Raw genomic sequence first — 17,624 nt, forward strand, 5'->3', positions numbered from 1 at the left:
TTTTTGAATCCAATTTTGTGACAGTCTAATTTTGAAAGTCCAATTGTTTCATACAAATTATGATTAATTTCAACTTCTTTACAGAAAGTATATGTAAATATGTATTGTATTTACTATAAATACTTATATGTATAGAAATACGTGTACATGTTATATACATATATTTATACATCTATGTATAAAATGTATATGCATCTTTTATATTCATATATGAGTATATATATGTGTGTATACACACACACTTTATATATATACACTATAAGAATATATTCATATTTTCATACAGAGGAGAGACCAAAGCTTTGCAATCCACCTTTTATCAAAGGACATTTCACTTTCTTGCTGCCCTGTGATTCTCTCACGATGGAAAAAATGATGGAATAAATAGGCTCCATATCAGACTTGCAGAAAAAAGCAAGGCCCATCATCTCCCATGATGGGAGATGAGACAGAGAGAAGGATTTGTCCTTGGGATGACCCTCTCTGGCCAGCAGCCACAGGTAGTTCTACTGTTAGAAGCAAGTTGCTTGGTCTGAGGTACAAAGAAAGAGCTTCCCAGCCATTCCCAGATGAAAACAAAAGCATTATGTACCGGCATTCATATTTTCTCCACAGGTCTACACAAAGGAAGGGGCTGTAACAGGGCTGGCTGCTGCAGGCACTGGAATGGCATCCCATGGTGACTCCTTGCCGCCTCAGAATTAAGCCAAACTCTGTGCTTCTGCCTTCCACGAGGAGTGGCTGACCATTCAGCTGGACATCACGCATACAACCTGCATCAAAGCAGAGCAGTGTGCAGAGGAGTACATTAACTTAGCTACTTTTCCACCCCAAGCCCCGCCCCCAGCACATGCGCAGGAGACCTTAGAGCATTGTAGAAAACTCAATATATCTTTTTAAAAGATCCTTATACTCCTTATCTGTTTTATTTTAGAAGGAGAGCTACAGAACGTGTTTTTGTGCTCTGGTCAGTCTAGAGATCAACAATACTTCTCCAGGACAGCTGCTTTGTACCAACGCAACAATTCAGTAGAACTGTGCTATGAACCAGAACAGCTCCACTAAATTAATCTAGATTTAAGATCTAATCCTAAAAGTGGGGCTGAATAAGAAGCAACAAAATGGAAAAAGCTGTTGAGTCGTAATCTCAAGGCTTCAGGAAATGGAGAGAGCACTACAAATGTCTTGCAACTCTTTCTCTCATGCCAGGAGGTGTTGTGTCTGTGCCTTAAACCCTTCCCAGGCAAAAAAAGGAGTGAAGATCATAGCATGTGTATGCTACTTGGGGCCTTTGACATGAGAAACCCTGGTCTAGTGGAAGGTGTCCCTGCAGTGGCAGAGGCTTTGGAACTAGATGATCTTTAAGGTCTCTTCCAACCCAAATGATTCTGTGACTCCATGACATAAAAATTTGAAGTGCTATTTTTGAATATTTACAGGCAATTTCAAATCTTCACTAGAACCAGGTTCAATGGCAAACAGAGTTAAACATTGGCTTTGAATTTCCTAGAAAAGAAGGGGCATAATAATCTATATGGGAGTTGTTTCCTGGGTTTTAGACTCTCCAGTACACTCAAAGATGCCTCTTTCAGGCTTTAATTTCCTCCTTTTAGGAATCTGTAATATCACTTACCTTGGAAATCGTTCTCTGAATGACTGGGAAGGCGGTTTCCTAGCACAATGCTTGCCCAATCCGTTTCAAACCATCTATTTGTACCCAAGACAGAGGTGATTTCATGATCACCTCCACCACTGTTAACACGCAGGGTAAATTCATTGTTGTAGCGCTCCATGGTCAGAAGAACCCACTGGCCATTGTTTATGTGTAATGTCTTCAGTCTCAGAGAGTGATTTTTGTCCCCCAAACTGAAGTTAATGCTAAAGAAACCCTCAACCACCTAGAGGAAGATGATAAAGACCTTTAACAACAGAAATATAGTTTGAAATGTTATTACACAGTCCTGCCTCAGGAAATGGACCTGAGTTTTTAAAATGAAAATGGCACTATTGTTTTTAACTGCTTTATTCCCAGACAAATATTACCACAAGAAAACTGCAGATCCAGGAATTATCAGCTCTTTTCTTTACAGGCCACTCTTCTAACTCACATGAATCCTTTTATCAATCTTCTCCTTACTGATATCTACCTCTAAGTCTTCCAGCTGACCCTCCTGTTACAATTAGAGTAATTAACCTCTCTCTAGTTAACATAATCCAGACAGCTTTTTTCAGCAGCAACAAAACTGTAGAGACGAGTTTTATAGACAGTGCAAGGTAAATGGCAAGCAGGGCAAAACAGTCTTCCTCATTCACATTTATCACATGCACTCACATGTATATTTTGCAGCCAGTGAAACAACTAGAATTTATGCCATGAAAGAGTAATACTGAGAAGGGAAACATGAACAAGAGAAGTTACCCTCATATGGAAAATTCTTGCTCTTTATTACATTACAGAACAGATGCCCTTAATCAGAAACTGCATCTTTTTCTCTTACTAGGGTAGTCCATGACAAATTAAGAGCACTCAAAGAACAGCCTTTGGACTGCTCACCTCCAGTCGGATGTATCCATTCCCATCTGCAGAGGCCAAGCTCAGAAGGGTGCTGTGGGAGATACGAGTGCGCACCATCAGCTGGATCCTAGTGCTACGACTGCTGAGAATGCTTCTTGGCTCGTAATGGATCCAGCTGTCCCTTCCAAAAGCCCACTCTGGAAGAACTAAGCACAGCACACACAAAACCAAAGCAAAAATCTCAGAAAAAATTGCTCCCTCAGATCTCTACTCCTTCAGAATTAACCACTTCTGAATGTCAGAGTTTCAGTTCTTAAGAAATTTTGGCTACATAATCTAGCATTGTGAAAAGCACCCCCCATTGCAAAAAGAATTAAGGGAAAAACAACAAATCAAGGATTCAGAATTTAGGCAGGAAAGGGACATTAGATACTGTCTCTAACATTCTATCTGTTACAAGCTGTACATTTTACCCAGTTACTCCTACACTGGGCCCAATAAAGTGTTTTCGGTTTTTTTAAATCTGCAACATATCTTCCAGTAAAGTAGCTGGTATTGATCTGAAGAAAAACACCAAACAAAACCCAACCAAATGAAAAAAGATAATCAAATGCTTCTTTCAGTAGTTTAGTCCTGTGGTTAAAACCCTCGGTGTTAGAAAATACACACTTTACTTCTCCTTACAGATGGAACAAAAGAAGACCTCAGGGTTTTTTTAATTACAAAGAGAGATTAAGTCAGTGTTTATTATTTTAACAAAGGAAAATTCACTGAACCTAATTATTTCCTTATCTCTCTGGGGAGTCCAGGATCCAGTAGAGAGTCTGATGAAGTTGCACTGCACACTTCTGTAGAAATCAAACACCACTAAACTAACCAAGCCCTGATGCTTTTACAGAGTAGGCACCTATTTTAATCTCATTACCTGACAGCAATCCTAGATCTACTTGTTTTGGCCACAGCTTATTAAAAAACTAGAAGTTTCTTTTCACCAAATAGATGGATAGTTCAACTTAGTTACTAGAAAGGAGGAGCACTGGGTCACCAAAGCTCATCTGAGGTCAGTGTCATACAGGTACAAATCTAAAGAGTGCCAAGCTCATCCTGTGGCATTTAGTCTAGTTCCCAGGATATGAAATATCAAATGATTGAGAGACTTAATTGCTGAACTCTCTTTTTCTCACACTGTTTCTCTTCTCTCTTTCCTTTCTTGAAGCAGGTTTTCTTTTCTCCTCTAGCTTATTTCCCTCCCATTATTCTTTCTAACCCACTGTTCTCTCTTGTTCACTATCTCTGCAGCTACAGGCTACAGCTGATGAGCAGACAAGGGTTTTCTTGAGATGATCCAGTGACTCTTGTCCCCAGCTGTCTGCTCCTTGCTGTGAGCATGGCTCAGCCATTCATAAAGCACCAGTTGCACACAAGCATTTTGCAGCCCAATATAGAAGAAGCTGGAACCAATCAAAGCTTTCCTGATACACCAGGATATGACTTATGGATTTCAAGTAAGTACTTGGTTTGTCCCACAGTAGTAAGGGGTAGAAGCCAACACAGCAGTTGGGCTTGTGAACCAGCATCCCAAGGTAATGCAAAATAGAGTAAGATTTAAATATAGCCAGATATTTATAAACCAATATTATCTGTCTACAAAGCATAATACAAACAGCTGAGCTACATTAGCAGTTCTGTGGTCATTATAAACACTTTAAACAGTGAATGCTCCAGGCCTAGACCGTGCCAATTATAATTCCGGTCTTCACCCCACTGGACAGACAGAACTTCTGCTGAGCAATTTGCTGTCACACCTTTTAAGCCTTCTGTGCTAGATGGAGAAAGAAGAGAGGGTCTGGCTGCCTGCATAGGATGTTATTGTTCCATATACCAGAAGGAAAGGTAAATTCATTGAGCTGAAAGGATATGTGTAACTCCTCACCAATACTATCTATTAATCCTGATACCTTGATTGAATGCTAACTTGCAAGGGCTCCTTTCCAGCTCCTCACTGCTGCTCATCCTCACCAGTAGCTCAGCTCACTCAAACTACAGGACTGAGGGGGCCAATTCTCTTCCATCAAAAGCCCCCAAAGTTATGGGACACTAGTGCTCATTACAGACTGTTATGATCAACCTCATAGTTTGTACCTTGTACCTAGAGGGAGAAGGCAGATGCAGGGCAGGTAAAGTCTCAGTAAACACCTTTGACTCACTTCTGATTTCACCTGGACTGATGAAAGGTTTAAGATAAGGGGGACAGAGCCAGCTTCAAGTGTATGTCCACTGTTCCCTGAAATGGCTGTGGGCTAGTAGGAGTTAAATTATTTATTTCCTAAATTTTTGAACTGTGCTAAAATTTTGCACATTCTTACAGTATCTCTGGGGTTTTCATTATCCACCACAGCATGCCTTTGTTCTCTGATACATATTTCATGCTGATTTTGTACAGAATAACGTATTTGCTGCAGACAGCCCGATATTATGCCCCCACATGCCTTCACTGCTGTGGTCTAGAGGCGTTGCTCAACTTGCAAATGTAATTATCGCCATTTTATAGATGGAAAATTGGACCTGAAGATAACAAGAAAATTATGTCCTCAGGTTTAACAGGTTCATTAAAGTTCATTTTGTGATCAGCATGATCAGAGGAAGAAGTCACAACGCAGAATGTTTCACCTTTCACCACTGAGAAATAAGATACCGCAATGAAAAGGACAAAATAACCTGTTTGACCACTTCCCTTCCCTGCAAAGTAAAGCAGCTCTCAACATGGCCCTCATCTGTTATGGTATCTTTATTCAAAAAGAGTTTAAAGGATCTTTACATCTTTTCAGATCTAAATAATTCCAAGAGTACAGCAAGGTCTTATTATACTGCTCAGTTCAAAGTCATGGTAGCTTGACTTTGAACATTAGAGCAGTATGTTTGATGCTGTTCCCACAGATCCTCACCATGAATTTCTCCCTAGAACCTGCAGTACCTTTTTCACATGCTGGTCCAGCATATCCTGAGGAACAGTCACAGTGAAAGAAATCCCAACCACCAACACACTTGCCATGAGTGCCACAGGAGGCCATCCCACCACTCTGACACACTTCATCTGTAAGGACACAGCCGGGAACGCTGTTCAGGGACTCTGCAGGGTGCTCTAAATCATAGACCTGGAAAAGGTCAAAGAGAACCATCACATTGGGTGCCTACATTTAACAGCAGTAAACCCAAGAGTGATTTTTGTGGCCCTACCTTACTATCAACAATGACATTCCGTATGCAGCCAACAAATCCTCTGAAGTGCCTTTGTGAATCGTGGTAAGGCAAAGTCTTCTTAACTCCACCCAGTTGCAGGGGCTGATGGCCACTGAATAGCCTACCCATGATGAAGGGGAGAGAAAGAAAGAATTAGTGGCATGCAAAATACAGCAGCTTGGCTGATTTCACCACCCCACCCCTGCCTTTTTCCTTAGCTCTTTTGAGTAGTTATGTTGCCAGTTTTTGTTATTGGCTGTTTTGGGTTTGGATTTTTACCTTTGAGATCCCACAATCTCTCCAGAGGCTTCACAGGCAGACAGATCCATTTGGGAGTTCTTCTTAATGACAATGTCATTATCTCTAGCTGAGACATTTACGCAGTGGTCAAGAATCATCTTCACTTCCTAGAAAAAGGCATTATTTAAAACAATTGTATCCAGAGACATGCATACATTTTAATGACACATTTTTTTTTCACTTAGCAGATGGGAGAAATGTAACTAGCAATTACAGTGCAGGAAACTTTATTAAAATAATAAGACACTCCACATACTAATCTGGAAGGTTATTGCACATTGCATATGGCTAAGGAGTTATACAAAAGAAAAGATTTGACTCTACATAATCATGCCAAGTTATTGACACAGTAGAGGGAATATAACATTTTCTTGGAGTTTTCTGCCAAATCAGAACACAGAGAGACAATCTAGCAGAGTAGAAAGTCTGCCAGGCTCCTATCCCAGATGCTGTCATGTCCTTCAGCTTGTCTCATGGGAGAGGAACAGGGAGCCTAGCAGATGCCGTCAGCAGTGTTATATCAGCAAGATATTCCCTGTATGCTAAAGCATATCTATCTCCTTTGTGCTAAACATCTAAAGTCCCGTGGTGAGGCAGGGCTTTTCACTCAGAGAAATTAAGGATATCTCACTCAATCGGTCCAGGAAGCATTTAGCCCCTGGATTATCACAACTTTGTCGTCTAAGCGGCAGGTAGGATAATTAAACCAAAGAAATAGCCTGGCCAGTTTCATAAATGGATCAGACTTCTCCAGCCCTTGCTGTGCTTCACTGCTTCAAGACTAAGGGGACATCTGAACTGACAAACTTCTATCCCTGCTGTTTCAGAAGTGATGGAAGACTGATTGATAAAAGAGCTCTACAGAAGGGAGGAAGGATTTGGAAGGGATAACTGGGTATATGAATTAGTGCTTCCACAGGACCGCCCATATTTACACTTGCCTTTCCATCATTTATAATTTTAATATTGTGCCAGCGGCGATCTGCAACATTAACTTTTTGTGAGAGCTGCAGGAAAAGCTCACCAGAGCTGTGGCTCAGGGTCAGCGACGGGACACCACCAGAGAGCTCTGCAAAGGAAAGACTGTTATTGAATATGCACTGACCATGTTCCCACTCACACTCACTTGAGTGTGAGTTGAAACAACTGTTGCTGTTAGATTTTAGTTGGGAAAGTTCTTTAGACGGCTTTAAAAAAATACAGCTTTTAGCAAAGTGCCACAGGTATACAAGGTGGGTGTACTGGTGACCTATTGTGCATTCTCATTACAGAATCAGAGAATCACAGAATGTGCTGAGTTGGAAGGGACCCACAAGGATCATCAAGTCCAAACCCTGGCCCTGCACAGGACCATCCCCGAGAGTCACACCATAGGCCCGAGAGTATTGTCCAAACACTTCTTGAATTCTGTCAGGCTTGGTGCTGTGACCACTTCCCCAGGGGAGCCTTTTCCAGTGCCCAAACACCCTCTGGGTGAAGAACCTCTTTCTAATATCCAACCTAAACCTCCCCTGACACAACTTCAGGCCATTCCCTTGGGTTCTGTCACTGGTCATCACAGAGAAGAGATCAGTGCCTGCCCCTCGTCTCCCCCTCACAAGGAAGTTGTAACTGCAGTGAGGTCTCCCCCAGTCTCCTCTTCTCCAGGCTGAACATACCAAGTGATCTCAGCCAATTCTCATACAGCTTTCTCTCGAGGCCCTTCACCATCCTTGTTGCCCTCCTTTGGATGCTCTCTAGTAGCTTAATATCTTTCTTGTATTGTGGTGCCCAAAACTGCACACAATATTCAAGGTGAGGCTGCACCAGTGCAGAGCAGAGTGGGACAATGCCCTCCCTCGACTAGCTGGCGATGCTTTACTTGATGCCCCCCAGGACAGAGTTGGCCCTCTTGGCTGCCAGGGCACTGCTGACTCATATTCACCAAAAATTACTTTCTGAACCTCTTTTGAAAAATAACCTCCATGAACTAAGTAGAACCTCAGCTTCATACAAACACAAATAAATACTCTGTTAGGTGCTAACCTAAAGCAAGGAAGTATTCCTGTTCTTCAGGCTGCCCTCGTGCCACTGGTCCATGGTACAACAGAAGGCCTTCGGCGACATCAGTGATAAACTCTAAGGAGATGCGGCTCTCAAAGCAAGGCTGAAGAGGAGGGAACCAGGCATAACCATGGCCTCTGAAGCTGTGTTTTGTCTGCTGGCAGTCTGGTCCATGAAAATTTGCAGCACATTTGCATCTGTTAAATAAAAAATTAAAAGCAAATATCCACCATCCAAGAAAAGCTGCAAAGAGCTCTTCTGACAGCAGGACTCTCCATTTAAAATACAAGAGTCCATGTTGCCTAGGACACAGCAAAGATTAGCAGAAGCAAAACTTCCATCAAAAAATGTTCCCTATTGACCTGTTCATACATATAGAACTTAGATTTTGTTCAAAATGATAATATGTCTATGCAAGAATATTCTGTGAATAAATGATGGAGTTCTTGTAATATACAAAGCCTATGAAAACATCTTACCTCTTCAGCATAAAAAAGAAGAAGAAACCTGCTTTTCACTAGGCTTAGTTATCAGCTTGTTTGAAGACTTAATGATGCAAAGGGAAAGCAAAGAAATCATGGAATACCAGGTTGAAAGGGCCTCAAGTATCATCTGGTCCAACCTTTCTTGGCAAAAGAATGGTCTAGACAAGATGACTCAGCACTCTGACAGCCAAATCTCAAAAGTGTGCAATGTTGGGAAAACAACCACTTCCCTGGAGAGATTATTCCAATGGCTGATTATTCTTATTGTGAAAAATTTTCTGCTTGTGTCCAATCAGAGTCTCTCCAGGAAGGGTGTGGAAGCTAATATCACCCAGAAAAAGTGAGAAGAGGTCTGACATCTTCACTCTTATTGAAAGCTACTTGCTAGTTTATTTCCTTTACACTATCAAAAATAGATGCTTGGGGTTCTTTCTTTGATACTCTGTGGATTCTGTAGAAAAGAGTAGCCACAGCATAGCATGGCAATAACAAAACCTGTGAGTGAGAAAGCAAAGGAACAACAGAAATGGGCAGGAGGACAGGGAAGGAGATCAGCTGGTCTCCTATTTCTTAGTTTCTGCTTCCCACACGTTGCTAGTACCTACTGAGAGCAGAATGACAGGGGTAGGATGCAGGAGAAGATCACTCACAAAACTACTGAAAACAGAGAAGAAGCAAAAAAACTTCGGAATTGAGCAAGTGATGGGTGGCAGAGCCTACCATAGGTTTCTGGGTAGCAAAATTTCCATAGTTGATTACATTGGAGCAGCAATGTCAGACTCAGAACTTTAGAATGACAAGGGCTTCTGCAGCTTCGGTCTGAGTCCTGTCAAGGGTGCTCTGAAGAGGCTGGTCAACATTTCTGCTTTCTGGGTTGGGATGATCATTTTTAAGCAAACATGCTTAAGGCTGACTTCTGGAAGGGTACTACGCTCATCATTTTTTTCATCTTTATTCTATATTATCTATGAGATCTAACTTTTGGAAGAAAATAATGAGGCAAGAAATGTGGAGAAGAGGTTATTAAGTGGCGTAAGAGATGTGATTAAAATGTTGAAGAGCATTAAAGTAGGCTGGACAAAATGAGAGCATTTTGCAGGGTGGCATTAATGAACGGGTGCAGCCTGGAAACTTCCCAAGGTTTTCCTGGAGACTAGGATGAACCTAAGTACATATCTGAAAGTAGAGATTCTTTTGCAAGACCTGTGCATGAAGTATAACAAAACTCATATCTGCTACAGTGAGAAGACACACAATGATGCTTCTGAAAGCTTCCACTCATCCTCCTTACAGACTGAACTAGATGCATTCTGTTTGCACACCAGACAAAGCTTTACCAACCTGTAGCCCAAATCAGTGTCCGTGCATGTGCCACCATTGAGACAAGGGTTTGTCTGGTATGAGGAGCAGGAAAGATGAGGACTCTCCCGAGCTGCACAGCCACACACAGCATGACTCAGGACTGTCACAGACACCAGTGAAACACTTTCAGTTGTAGTTACAGTTGGTACATGTTTCTGTTCATGCTTACTGCTGCATCCGCTGCTGTGAGTACAGTTTGCAGTCACACATTCATCAATGCCAATCTGGGTGATATTTATATCCAAGATGCTTTCCAGCTGTGGAGAACAATTAGTTGCATTCATCTCACTTTTCCACAGAGAGAAAACTCACTAATGACAGCAATGAAAAGCAGAAGTCTTATTTATTTTCAAAACTGGTTGCTGTGCCACTTCCTTCCAATCTCACCCTATCCAGCCAAAGGCAGCTCAGTCTGGCATCTGTTAAGGTCAAAGCCAAGGTGTAAGTCAATTATAGCATGAGTATACACTTAGGGGGCAAAAATACTGTCATATTCATTAGAGACCAAGTGGATAAATTTCAGTCACTGATTATTCTGATGGATTATTTACATAGCATCTGAGCTGTATTTTTTATTTGAACTTCCACCTTAAAAATACTGGGAGAGTGGAAAGGCATTGGACAATGAAGAGATACCTTGTCTGGCAAGAGTGAGTTGGTTCAGAAGCATTGATTCTAAAATTATTTCTAATTTCAGCCTCTGTGTACCAACAGATACAATTCCAACAGAGTGAGTCATTTAACTCTTATCATGCTTGCTTTTTTTTTTTTTTGCAAGAGGGGCAGGAACTTTACTAAACTGTCAACACACATTTCCAACCTGGTTTTCCACTGGAGAATGCCTCTTTTATTGCTTTGCCCTCTTGGCTTAGAAAGTTGAAACTTCTGACTGGTTTGTGAGTCTCAACTACAAAACATTTCTATGTAGAGGACTAAAAACTGAAACATTAAGGCACTGTGTAGAAAGGCAACACCCAAAAACATCCTTTATATGGAATTTTACAGTCTTTTTAATAGGAAAAACATGTTCACAATCCTAAAAGCTCACTGTGTTTGGGTGACTTTATATGTCTTTATAGGCTGGCTTTGAAAACATTCATATTTGAAACTTTTAGTATGATGCTAGAAGATTGATTGACTTTACTGGTTAAAATGATCTATTTTTCTCATACATTACTCCCTCGGTCATTCTAAATGTGCATATTCACTAGGCAATGTACATTAGCTGAACAGACACAACGAGAAGATGCTGTGGTTTTATATATAGGATGGATACCTACCCATGCTCTGGAGGCTGCCACATTGCCATTGAGTTTTTCTGCTTTGTAATAAGGTGGACCATAAACAGCAAACCAAACATCAATCCCTTGGGTTGGACTTGGACTATTTAATACACTGAAAATGTGAACGTTTTCCAATTGGACTGATATAATTTCTGAAAGCAGCTTCCTCATCTGGTAGTATTTACTCTGTTTTTCAGGGGATTGAGATATGAACTCCTCTGGTGTGATACCTGTAATAGAAGTTGAAAACCTGAAATACATGTATCTCACAAGTGTTGTAGAAATGGAAGAGAGGAGCACCACAGAATGTCACAAAAAATGGACTCAACTGCAAATTCAGGAGTACTTTCATTGTTAGGCTCTGAAATTTTCCATGCTGGCTTCTGCTAAGGGTGTATGTTCTGAAACTTTTTTGATTTATATTACTTTCTTTTTTTAAATTATTTTTTTTTAAAATCAGAAACATGTTTAAGAAGATTTTACTTTTCCAAAAAGGTTGAAACAATTTGTTGTATTTCAGGCAGATACTTGTTCAAATAGTTTTTCTTCTGAAATATGAATTGCTGTTTTGTTAAAAGGTTGGTGTAGAAATCAGACAAGCTTTTTCTTGCTGTCTTTTTTCTCCATAGATTTTCCTACTCATGCAGCATCAGAAACCATGCAAATAAACATGCATTTTCAAACCCTTACCTAGAAAACTATTAACTCTCATTCCATGTCTAGGAGCATTAGAATTCTAAGTATCACAGCAGTAAAATTAAAAAGGTAGATTTCAGTACTACGATCTTACTGTACTTGATCACATTGCTTACCGTTTATTCGTATGGAACCAGCATTATGGAGGGCATCATCTTTGATTTCCTTCACTATAACCTTTACAGTTGAGATAACATCTGGCCAGACTCCATCAATGACTCTAACTCTTATGTTGTATGTTCCTGGTGGGGTTCCTTCTTTAACAGTCAGCAAACCTGAGTTATCATTAAGGATAAAGTACCTGTAATAAGAGTTAAGCCAAGGAACAAGCTATGAGAAGTTCAAAAGCTAGGTACTAATTATCATCACTGATGGTTTTTTCTGATTCAGCAAGGCCAAGTGCTGGACCCCGCACTTTGGTCATAACAACCCCATGCAGGGCTACAGGCTGGGCACAGAATGGCTGGAGAGCAGCCAGGCAGAGAGAGACCTGGGAGTTTGGATTGACAGGAAGCTGAACATGAGCCAGCAGTGTGCTCAGGTGGCCAAGAAGGCCAATGGCATCCTGGCCTGTATCAGGAACAGTGTGGCCAACAGGTCCAGGGAAGTGATTCTTCCCCTGTACTCAGCTCTGGTGAGGCCACACCTGGAGTACTGTGTCCAGTTCTGGGCCCCTCAGTTCAGGAAGGATATTGAGGTGCTGGAGCAGGTCCAGAGAAGAACAACAAGGCTGGTGAAGGGACTGGAGCCCAAGTCCTATAAGGAGAGGCTGAGGGAGCTGGGGTTGTTTAGCCTAGAGAAGAGGAGGCTCAGGGGAGACCTCATCACTCTCTACAACTACCTGAAAGGAGGTCGTAGCCAGGTAGGGGTCAGTCTCTTCTCCCAGGCAACCATCAATGGGACAAGAGGGCATGGTCTTAAGCTGTGCCAGGAGAGGTTTAGGTTGGGTATTAGGGAGAAATTTTTTACAGAGAGAGTAATCAGACATTGGAATGGACTGCCTAGGGAGGTGGTGGATTCCCTGTCCCTGGAGGTTTTTAAGATGAGACTGAATGTGGCACTTAGTGCCATGATCTAGTAACCACAGTGGTGTTGGATCAAGGGTTGGACTTGATAATCTCGGAGGTCTTTTCCAACTCAGCTGATTCTATGAGTCTATGATTGTATGATTGTATGATTAGAGAAAGCAGATGTGTTCCCTCATGAAGGGACACAGCAGATAAGAACTTTTTTGCATTGCTTCCTGTTGGCTCCTAGTAACTCTTCACTAGTATATCATGAAGATTTCTTTCTGCTGCTATGCTATATTAACTGTGTAGGAAGACTAAGGCCGCAATAGCCATAACTTTGGAAACAGTGCAAAAGCCTAGTGCAGATACATTCATTGAGAGTGACACCTCTGTTGAAACCTCTGAATGGCACATGTACCTCTCAGTCCTAGTCGCAATCCAGACACTCCTAAAACCAGTGGTGGCATGGAAACAACAATTCTCCCTGAGCTTGGATGAAGGAATCTGGAAGTCAATAGGTATTTTTTCTATAGTGGCTCACTGATACAGATTATGGGTATTACTGAACAGGAATTTAGAACAGTGTTCTGGCCCATCAGGCAACAGGAAGCAGCCTGGTTTGGCATGCAGCATTATTTATTGCAGCCTCACATTCAGAAGGGCTTTTGGAGATCTACACACAGAGTTGTCTAACCAAGAAAATGTTTTGCAATTCTGATTTTTTAAAAAAAGGCAGGGTAAATACTTGTTACGATATGAGGGTGAGGGGTTGGGGGTGGGGCAAGCTTTCTAAACAACTCCCATTTTTCTCTCCAAATACCTTGATGTTTTCCCTTCAAATTGGTAGATTTTGTGATCCCAGTCATCAGCGTCAGGGGCACGGACCTGGCCCAGTACAGTCGTGGGGAGAATACCTAAGATGACACAGCATGTAAGTGTCACAGTCAGACTTCTCACATGTACACAAACAGGTTGGTTATTTAAGTTTTACTTTAGACTGAAGTCTAACACCTCTACAAAAATATCTGCGATAGTCCCCAAAGATGTGTACCAGTTTGCAAATGCCACATGGTGCCCTGCTTATTGAATGTTTGCTGTACAGCTTCATAGATTTAATTCTACAAGTGACTGCAATGAAAAGCAATAGGAAAGAAAAAAGAAAATCCACCTCTAAAAATTTTCATTGTTTTATCTGCAGTATCCAACCAACTTACAAAGTGACAGAGATTGGTGTTCAGCAGGATAAACAACCAAAATGCAGACTGTGTTATAAAGGGAAAAAAAAAATGGCAATTTGGAGGAAATTACAGCAAGACAGAGAGGATGTCCAAAATACAGCAATCAGGCTTATTTTGAGAAGATGGTGAGACTTTGGGGTGAGATGGAAAGCAGCATGTATTCTGCTGGTTTTGCATCCTCTCAGCAAAGCTCACAAATTGTTATATTCTGAATTTACAAAATCTATGTCTAAGGAAAGGTCAACAGCATCTACTCAGAAGCTTCTAGTGTGTCCACGATAGATAATCTATTTAATGTGCTATCAAACCACAGGATACACAGCAGACTAGAAGAGGAAGGAATGACCTGAACCAACATGGATGCAAGCACCCCAAAATCTTTTTACCTGTGTGATTTATTTTGCTCTTGGGCTTATTATGTGGGCACACTGGATCACAAGAAAACTGCTAACTAATTGCCAAAGCAAGAAGGGAAAGATGCTTCTTTCACACTGCCTGCAGCCAGCATTCACAGAAAATTCCACCATAACAGCATTTGTCAGCCGAAGACTTAAGATGAATGTCTCAAGCAGTTTACGTGTGCGTTCAGCTTAAGTGTATTCACTAAAACTCAGTTCAGTCTGCAGGAGGAAAAAGTCTTAAGGAGGAGAAAGAAGGTTCTCAGCATTCACACTCATCTCTTTTCAGCAATATTATGAACTTTGGTCATTTTTTTCCCCTGAAAAGTTAATGCTGCTGGAAAACTGCACCTGAAACCCAGAGATCATTACTCAAGTCTGATAGAAACATGTAAAGAATAGCAGTCAGTTACGCTCTTCCTTCAAGGCTGGCTTGGTTTCTTCCACAAATCAAGTGGCCCATAGTCCTATTCTGCACACCTACTGTTCTTTGTTGGGCTTTAAGCAAACTTCAGTAGCATCTCTACTAAGATCTTAGCTTATGTGGAACAGGACAGAATCCTGTTGCGAAACTCACAGCTGCCTCTTTTGACCTTACTGTCACACTTTGAAGCAAACGTCAGGCAGTAATTTACCGTCATAGCTGTAAATGAGACATTCCATGTGGCCAGCAGAGTGTGGGTGGTCATTTTGGTCCCCAATATTCACAGTCAGCGTGTTGGTGGAGCTCATTGGTGGGATCCCGCTGTCTGTGATCAGGATGGGCAGGTAAAACGCCTTGTGCACTTCCCTGTCAAAGGTATGCAGTGCAGTGAGTAGTGCACTTCCATTGTGGAAGTCCTGCAAGTTGAAGTTACTCAGACTATCAAAATCGCCGAGAAGGCGAAAGGAGAAAGGTGCTCCGTTCGCAGCAGTGTCTCGGTCCTTTGCATACAGCAGCGTGGAGGTCTCGTTCATTTGGACAACCTGTGGAGAAGCTGTGTTTTCCCAGACCACTGGGTTATAATGAGCCTCAAACTCTGGCCCATTGTCATTTACATCCTGCAGAGTCACTGAAACAGTGGCACTGCCAGTCAGAGGGGGCTGCCCCATATCAGTGGCAATGACAATGAGTTGGTACTGTGTCACCGTCTCATGATCCAGAAGCCCTGCAACCATCAGCCACCCATCATTAGCCAAAGAGAATTGGCCACCTGGGTCAGACCTGTGTAGCAGGTGGAAAGAAAACCTTCCATTCAGGCCAGAATCCAAGTCAACAGCAGAAACCTGAACAACTTTGGTGCCAACTGGCACATCTTCCCCCAGTGCAGCCACTTCATAGAACTGGGGGTAGAAGACAGGAGCATGATCATTTGAATCCTCCACATAGATCACGCAGTAAGCAATGCTGAAGAAATTCATGTCCTCTGCTTTCACAGTCAAATTGAATACCCTCTCATGAGGCTTCTCAAAGTCAACCTGTTTTCGCAGCCGGATAAACCCACAGTTGTTGACTTCATCTGTCTCAATGGAAAACTTGTGGTCATTGTCCCCATCAAGGATGCTGAATGTCACCATGGCATTTTCTCCTTCGTCTCTGTCCACAGTAGACACCACTGCCACTTCAGTGTTAATGCTCGCGTTCTCAGATACAAAGGCTGTGTAAATCCTTTGCAGGAAGACTGGAGCATGATCATTTACATCAGTCACCAATATAGTGGCAGTGCCTGTCCCAGTGAGCCCTCCTCCATCTCTGGCCTCAACCACTATGAGGTACTTGTCTTCCTTCTCCCGGTCCAGGGACCCAAGCACAGTACAGATCGTGCCACTGACTGAGTCAATTGAGAACAAGTCCAGATTAATTTCATTTTTGACGTTCTGAATGATACTGTATGTTAGCACAGCATTCATACCAGCCTTTGGGTCATCAAGGTCCACTGCTGTCATTTCCATGACAGGACTGTCAGCCGGTGCATCCTCAGGGACGTGGCCCGTGAAACAGCCATCCAACACACAGAGGAAAAGGGGTGCGTTGTCGTTCACATCCCTCACTTCTATGATCACATCTGCAAAGCCAGTCAGTCCTTCTCCACTTTCATCTGTTGCAAGAACAAGAAAGCGCCACGTTGATCTTTTCTCACGGTCTAACCTTTTATTTGCGCTGATCTCACCTGTGTTCTCATTGATGCTGAATTCACTACCGGCCCCCTGCCCATGCAGGGAATAGTTAATGGCATTTTGATCTGCTGCTTGGTCGGGGTCTGTTGCGGAAACCTGGAACAAGCCACAGCAGGGTAGTGTTTATGTAAAAGAAAAGAGGAAATCGCTGTTCTCTTATTGATGGCAGCTGGTATTGTGCTGGCTAAACAAATACCATGCATTTTAACAGCAAGCATCTATTGGTTTGCATCATTCAAGTACTCTTTCAATAAACATCATGCACACCTAGAGAAACAAAAAGATGACATTTAGACAGATTAATATATTCTATTTCCCAGTATATTTTGGAAAGAGGAAATAACTGTAGGAAGAATCAAGTGGAAATAACAGCAGATCTGATGAGCAAATGTTTCTTGTGAAACTCTTTGGATCTCTAATACAAAGACAAGCAGGGGCTGTTTCTCTCTGAGCAAACAGAAGGCTGTGAAAACAGGCTGTACATCCAAGCTTATGAGCAGCACAGGCCAGAGAGAACTTCCAGCTCCTGATTTCCATCCAGAGATTGTTTGTGACACTGCTAGTTGGGCGAGCCAGGAATTGCTCTAACAGCAAAACAATGAAAATGATTGATTTGGAGTCAAAACCCAATCCCTGGTAATGTTTATTTGGTAGTATGCATTACATGCAGGAGGTACACGTGCCAATCATGCTATGCTTATACAGTCACTCAAAATACGCCAACTCTGCTTTGTAAAGGAAAGCCATCATATTTTTCAGCATTTAGAATCACAGAATTTTAGAATTAGGTTGGAACAGATCCTTAAAATCATCAAATCCAACTGTTATTCATCTTGATCAAGACAGCAAGTCCACCACGCAAATTCTTTATTCTGTTCTTTACAGAAAGTTGCTAGC

General features: G+C 41.9%; 1 protein-coding gene across 6 annotated transcripts in view; it reads right to left on the reverse strand.

The window, feature by feature from the left end:
* The window catches only part of LOC135411196 (neural-cadherin-like), a 53,969-nt gene that overhangs the window by 3,502 nt on the left and 32,843 nt on the right, over positions 1-17,624 (reverse strand). For 4 of the 6 annotated variants that reach the window (XM_064648487.1, XM_064648473.1, XM_064648504.1 and 1 more), the window contains 13 exons: positions 15,206-16,823; positions 13,755-13,848; positions 12,041-12,225; positions 11,226-11,458; positions 9,925-10,202; positions 8,081-8,295; positions 6,997-7,124; positions 6,035-6,162; positions 5,753-5,876; positions 5,490-5,670; positions 2,555-2,721; positions 1,634-1,898; positions 593-773 (listed from right to left, as the gene is read on the reverse strand). In XM_064648487.1, the coding sequence (XP_064504557.1) occupies positions 593-773; positions 1,634-1,898; positions 2,555-2,721; positions 5,490-5,670; positions 5,753-5,876; positions 6,035-6,162; positions 6,997-7,124; positions 8,081-8,295; positions 9,925-10,202; positions 11,226-11,458; positions 12,041-12,225; positions 13,755-13,848; positions 15,206-16,823 (3,797 nt within the window). Of the gene's footprint in view, positions 1-592; positions 774-1,633; positions 1,899-2,554; positions 2,722-5,489; positions 5,671-5,752; positions 5,877-6,034; positions 6,163-6,992; positions 7,125-8,080; positions 8,296-9,924; positions 10,203-11,225; positions 11,459-12,040; positions 12,226-13,754; positions 13,849-15,205; positions 16,824-17,624 lie in introns of those variants that run through there. The other 2 variants (XM_064648482.1, XM_064648513.1) reach the window with 2 other exon arrangements.

Source organism: Pseudopipra pipra, chromosome 1 (assembly GCF_036250125.1).
Source record: "Pseudopipra pipra isolate bDixPip1 chromosome 1, bDixPip1.hap1, whole genome shotgun sequence".
NCBI lineage: Eukaryota > Metazoa > Chordata > Aves > Passeriformes > Pipridae > Pseudopipra > Pseudopipra pipra.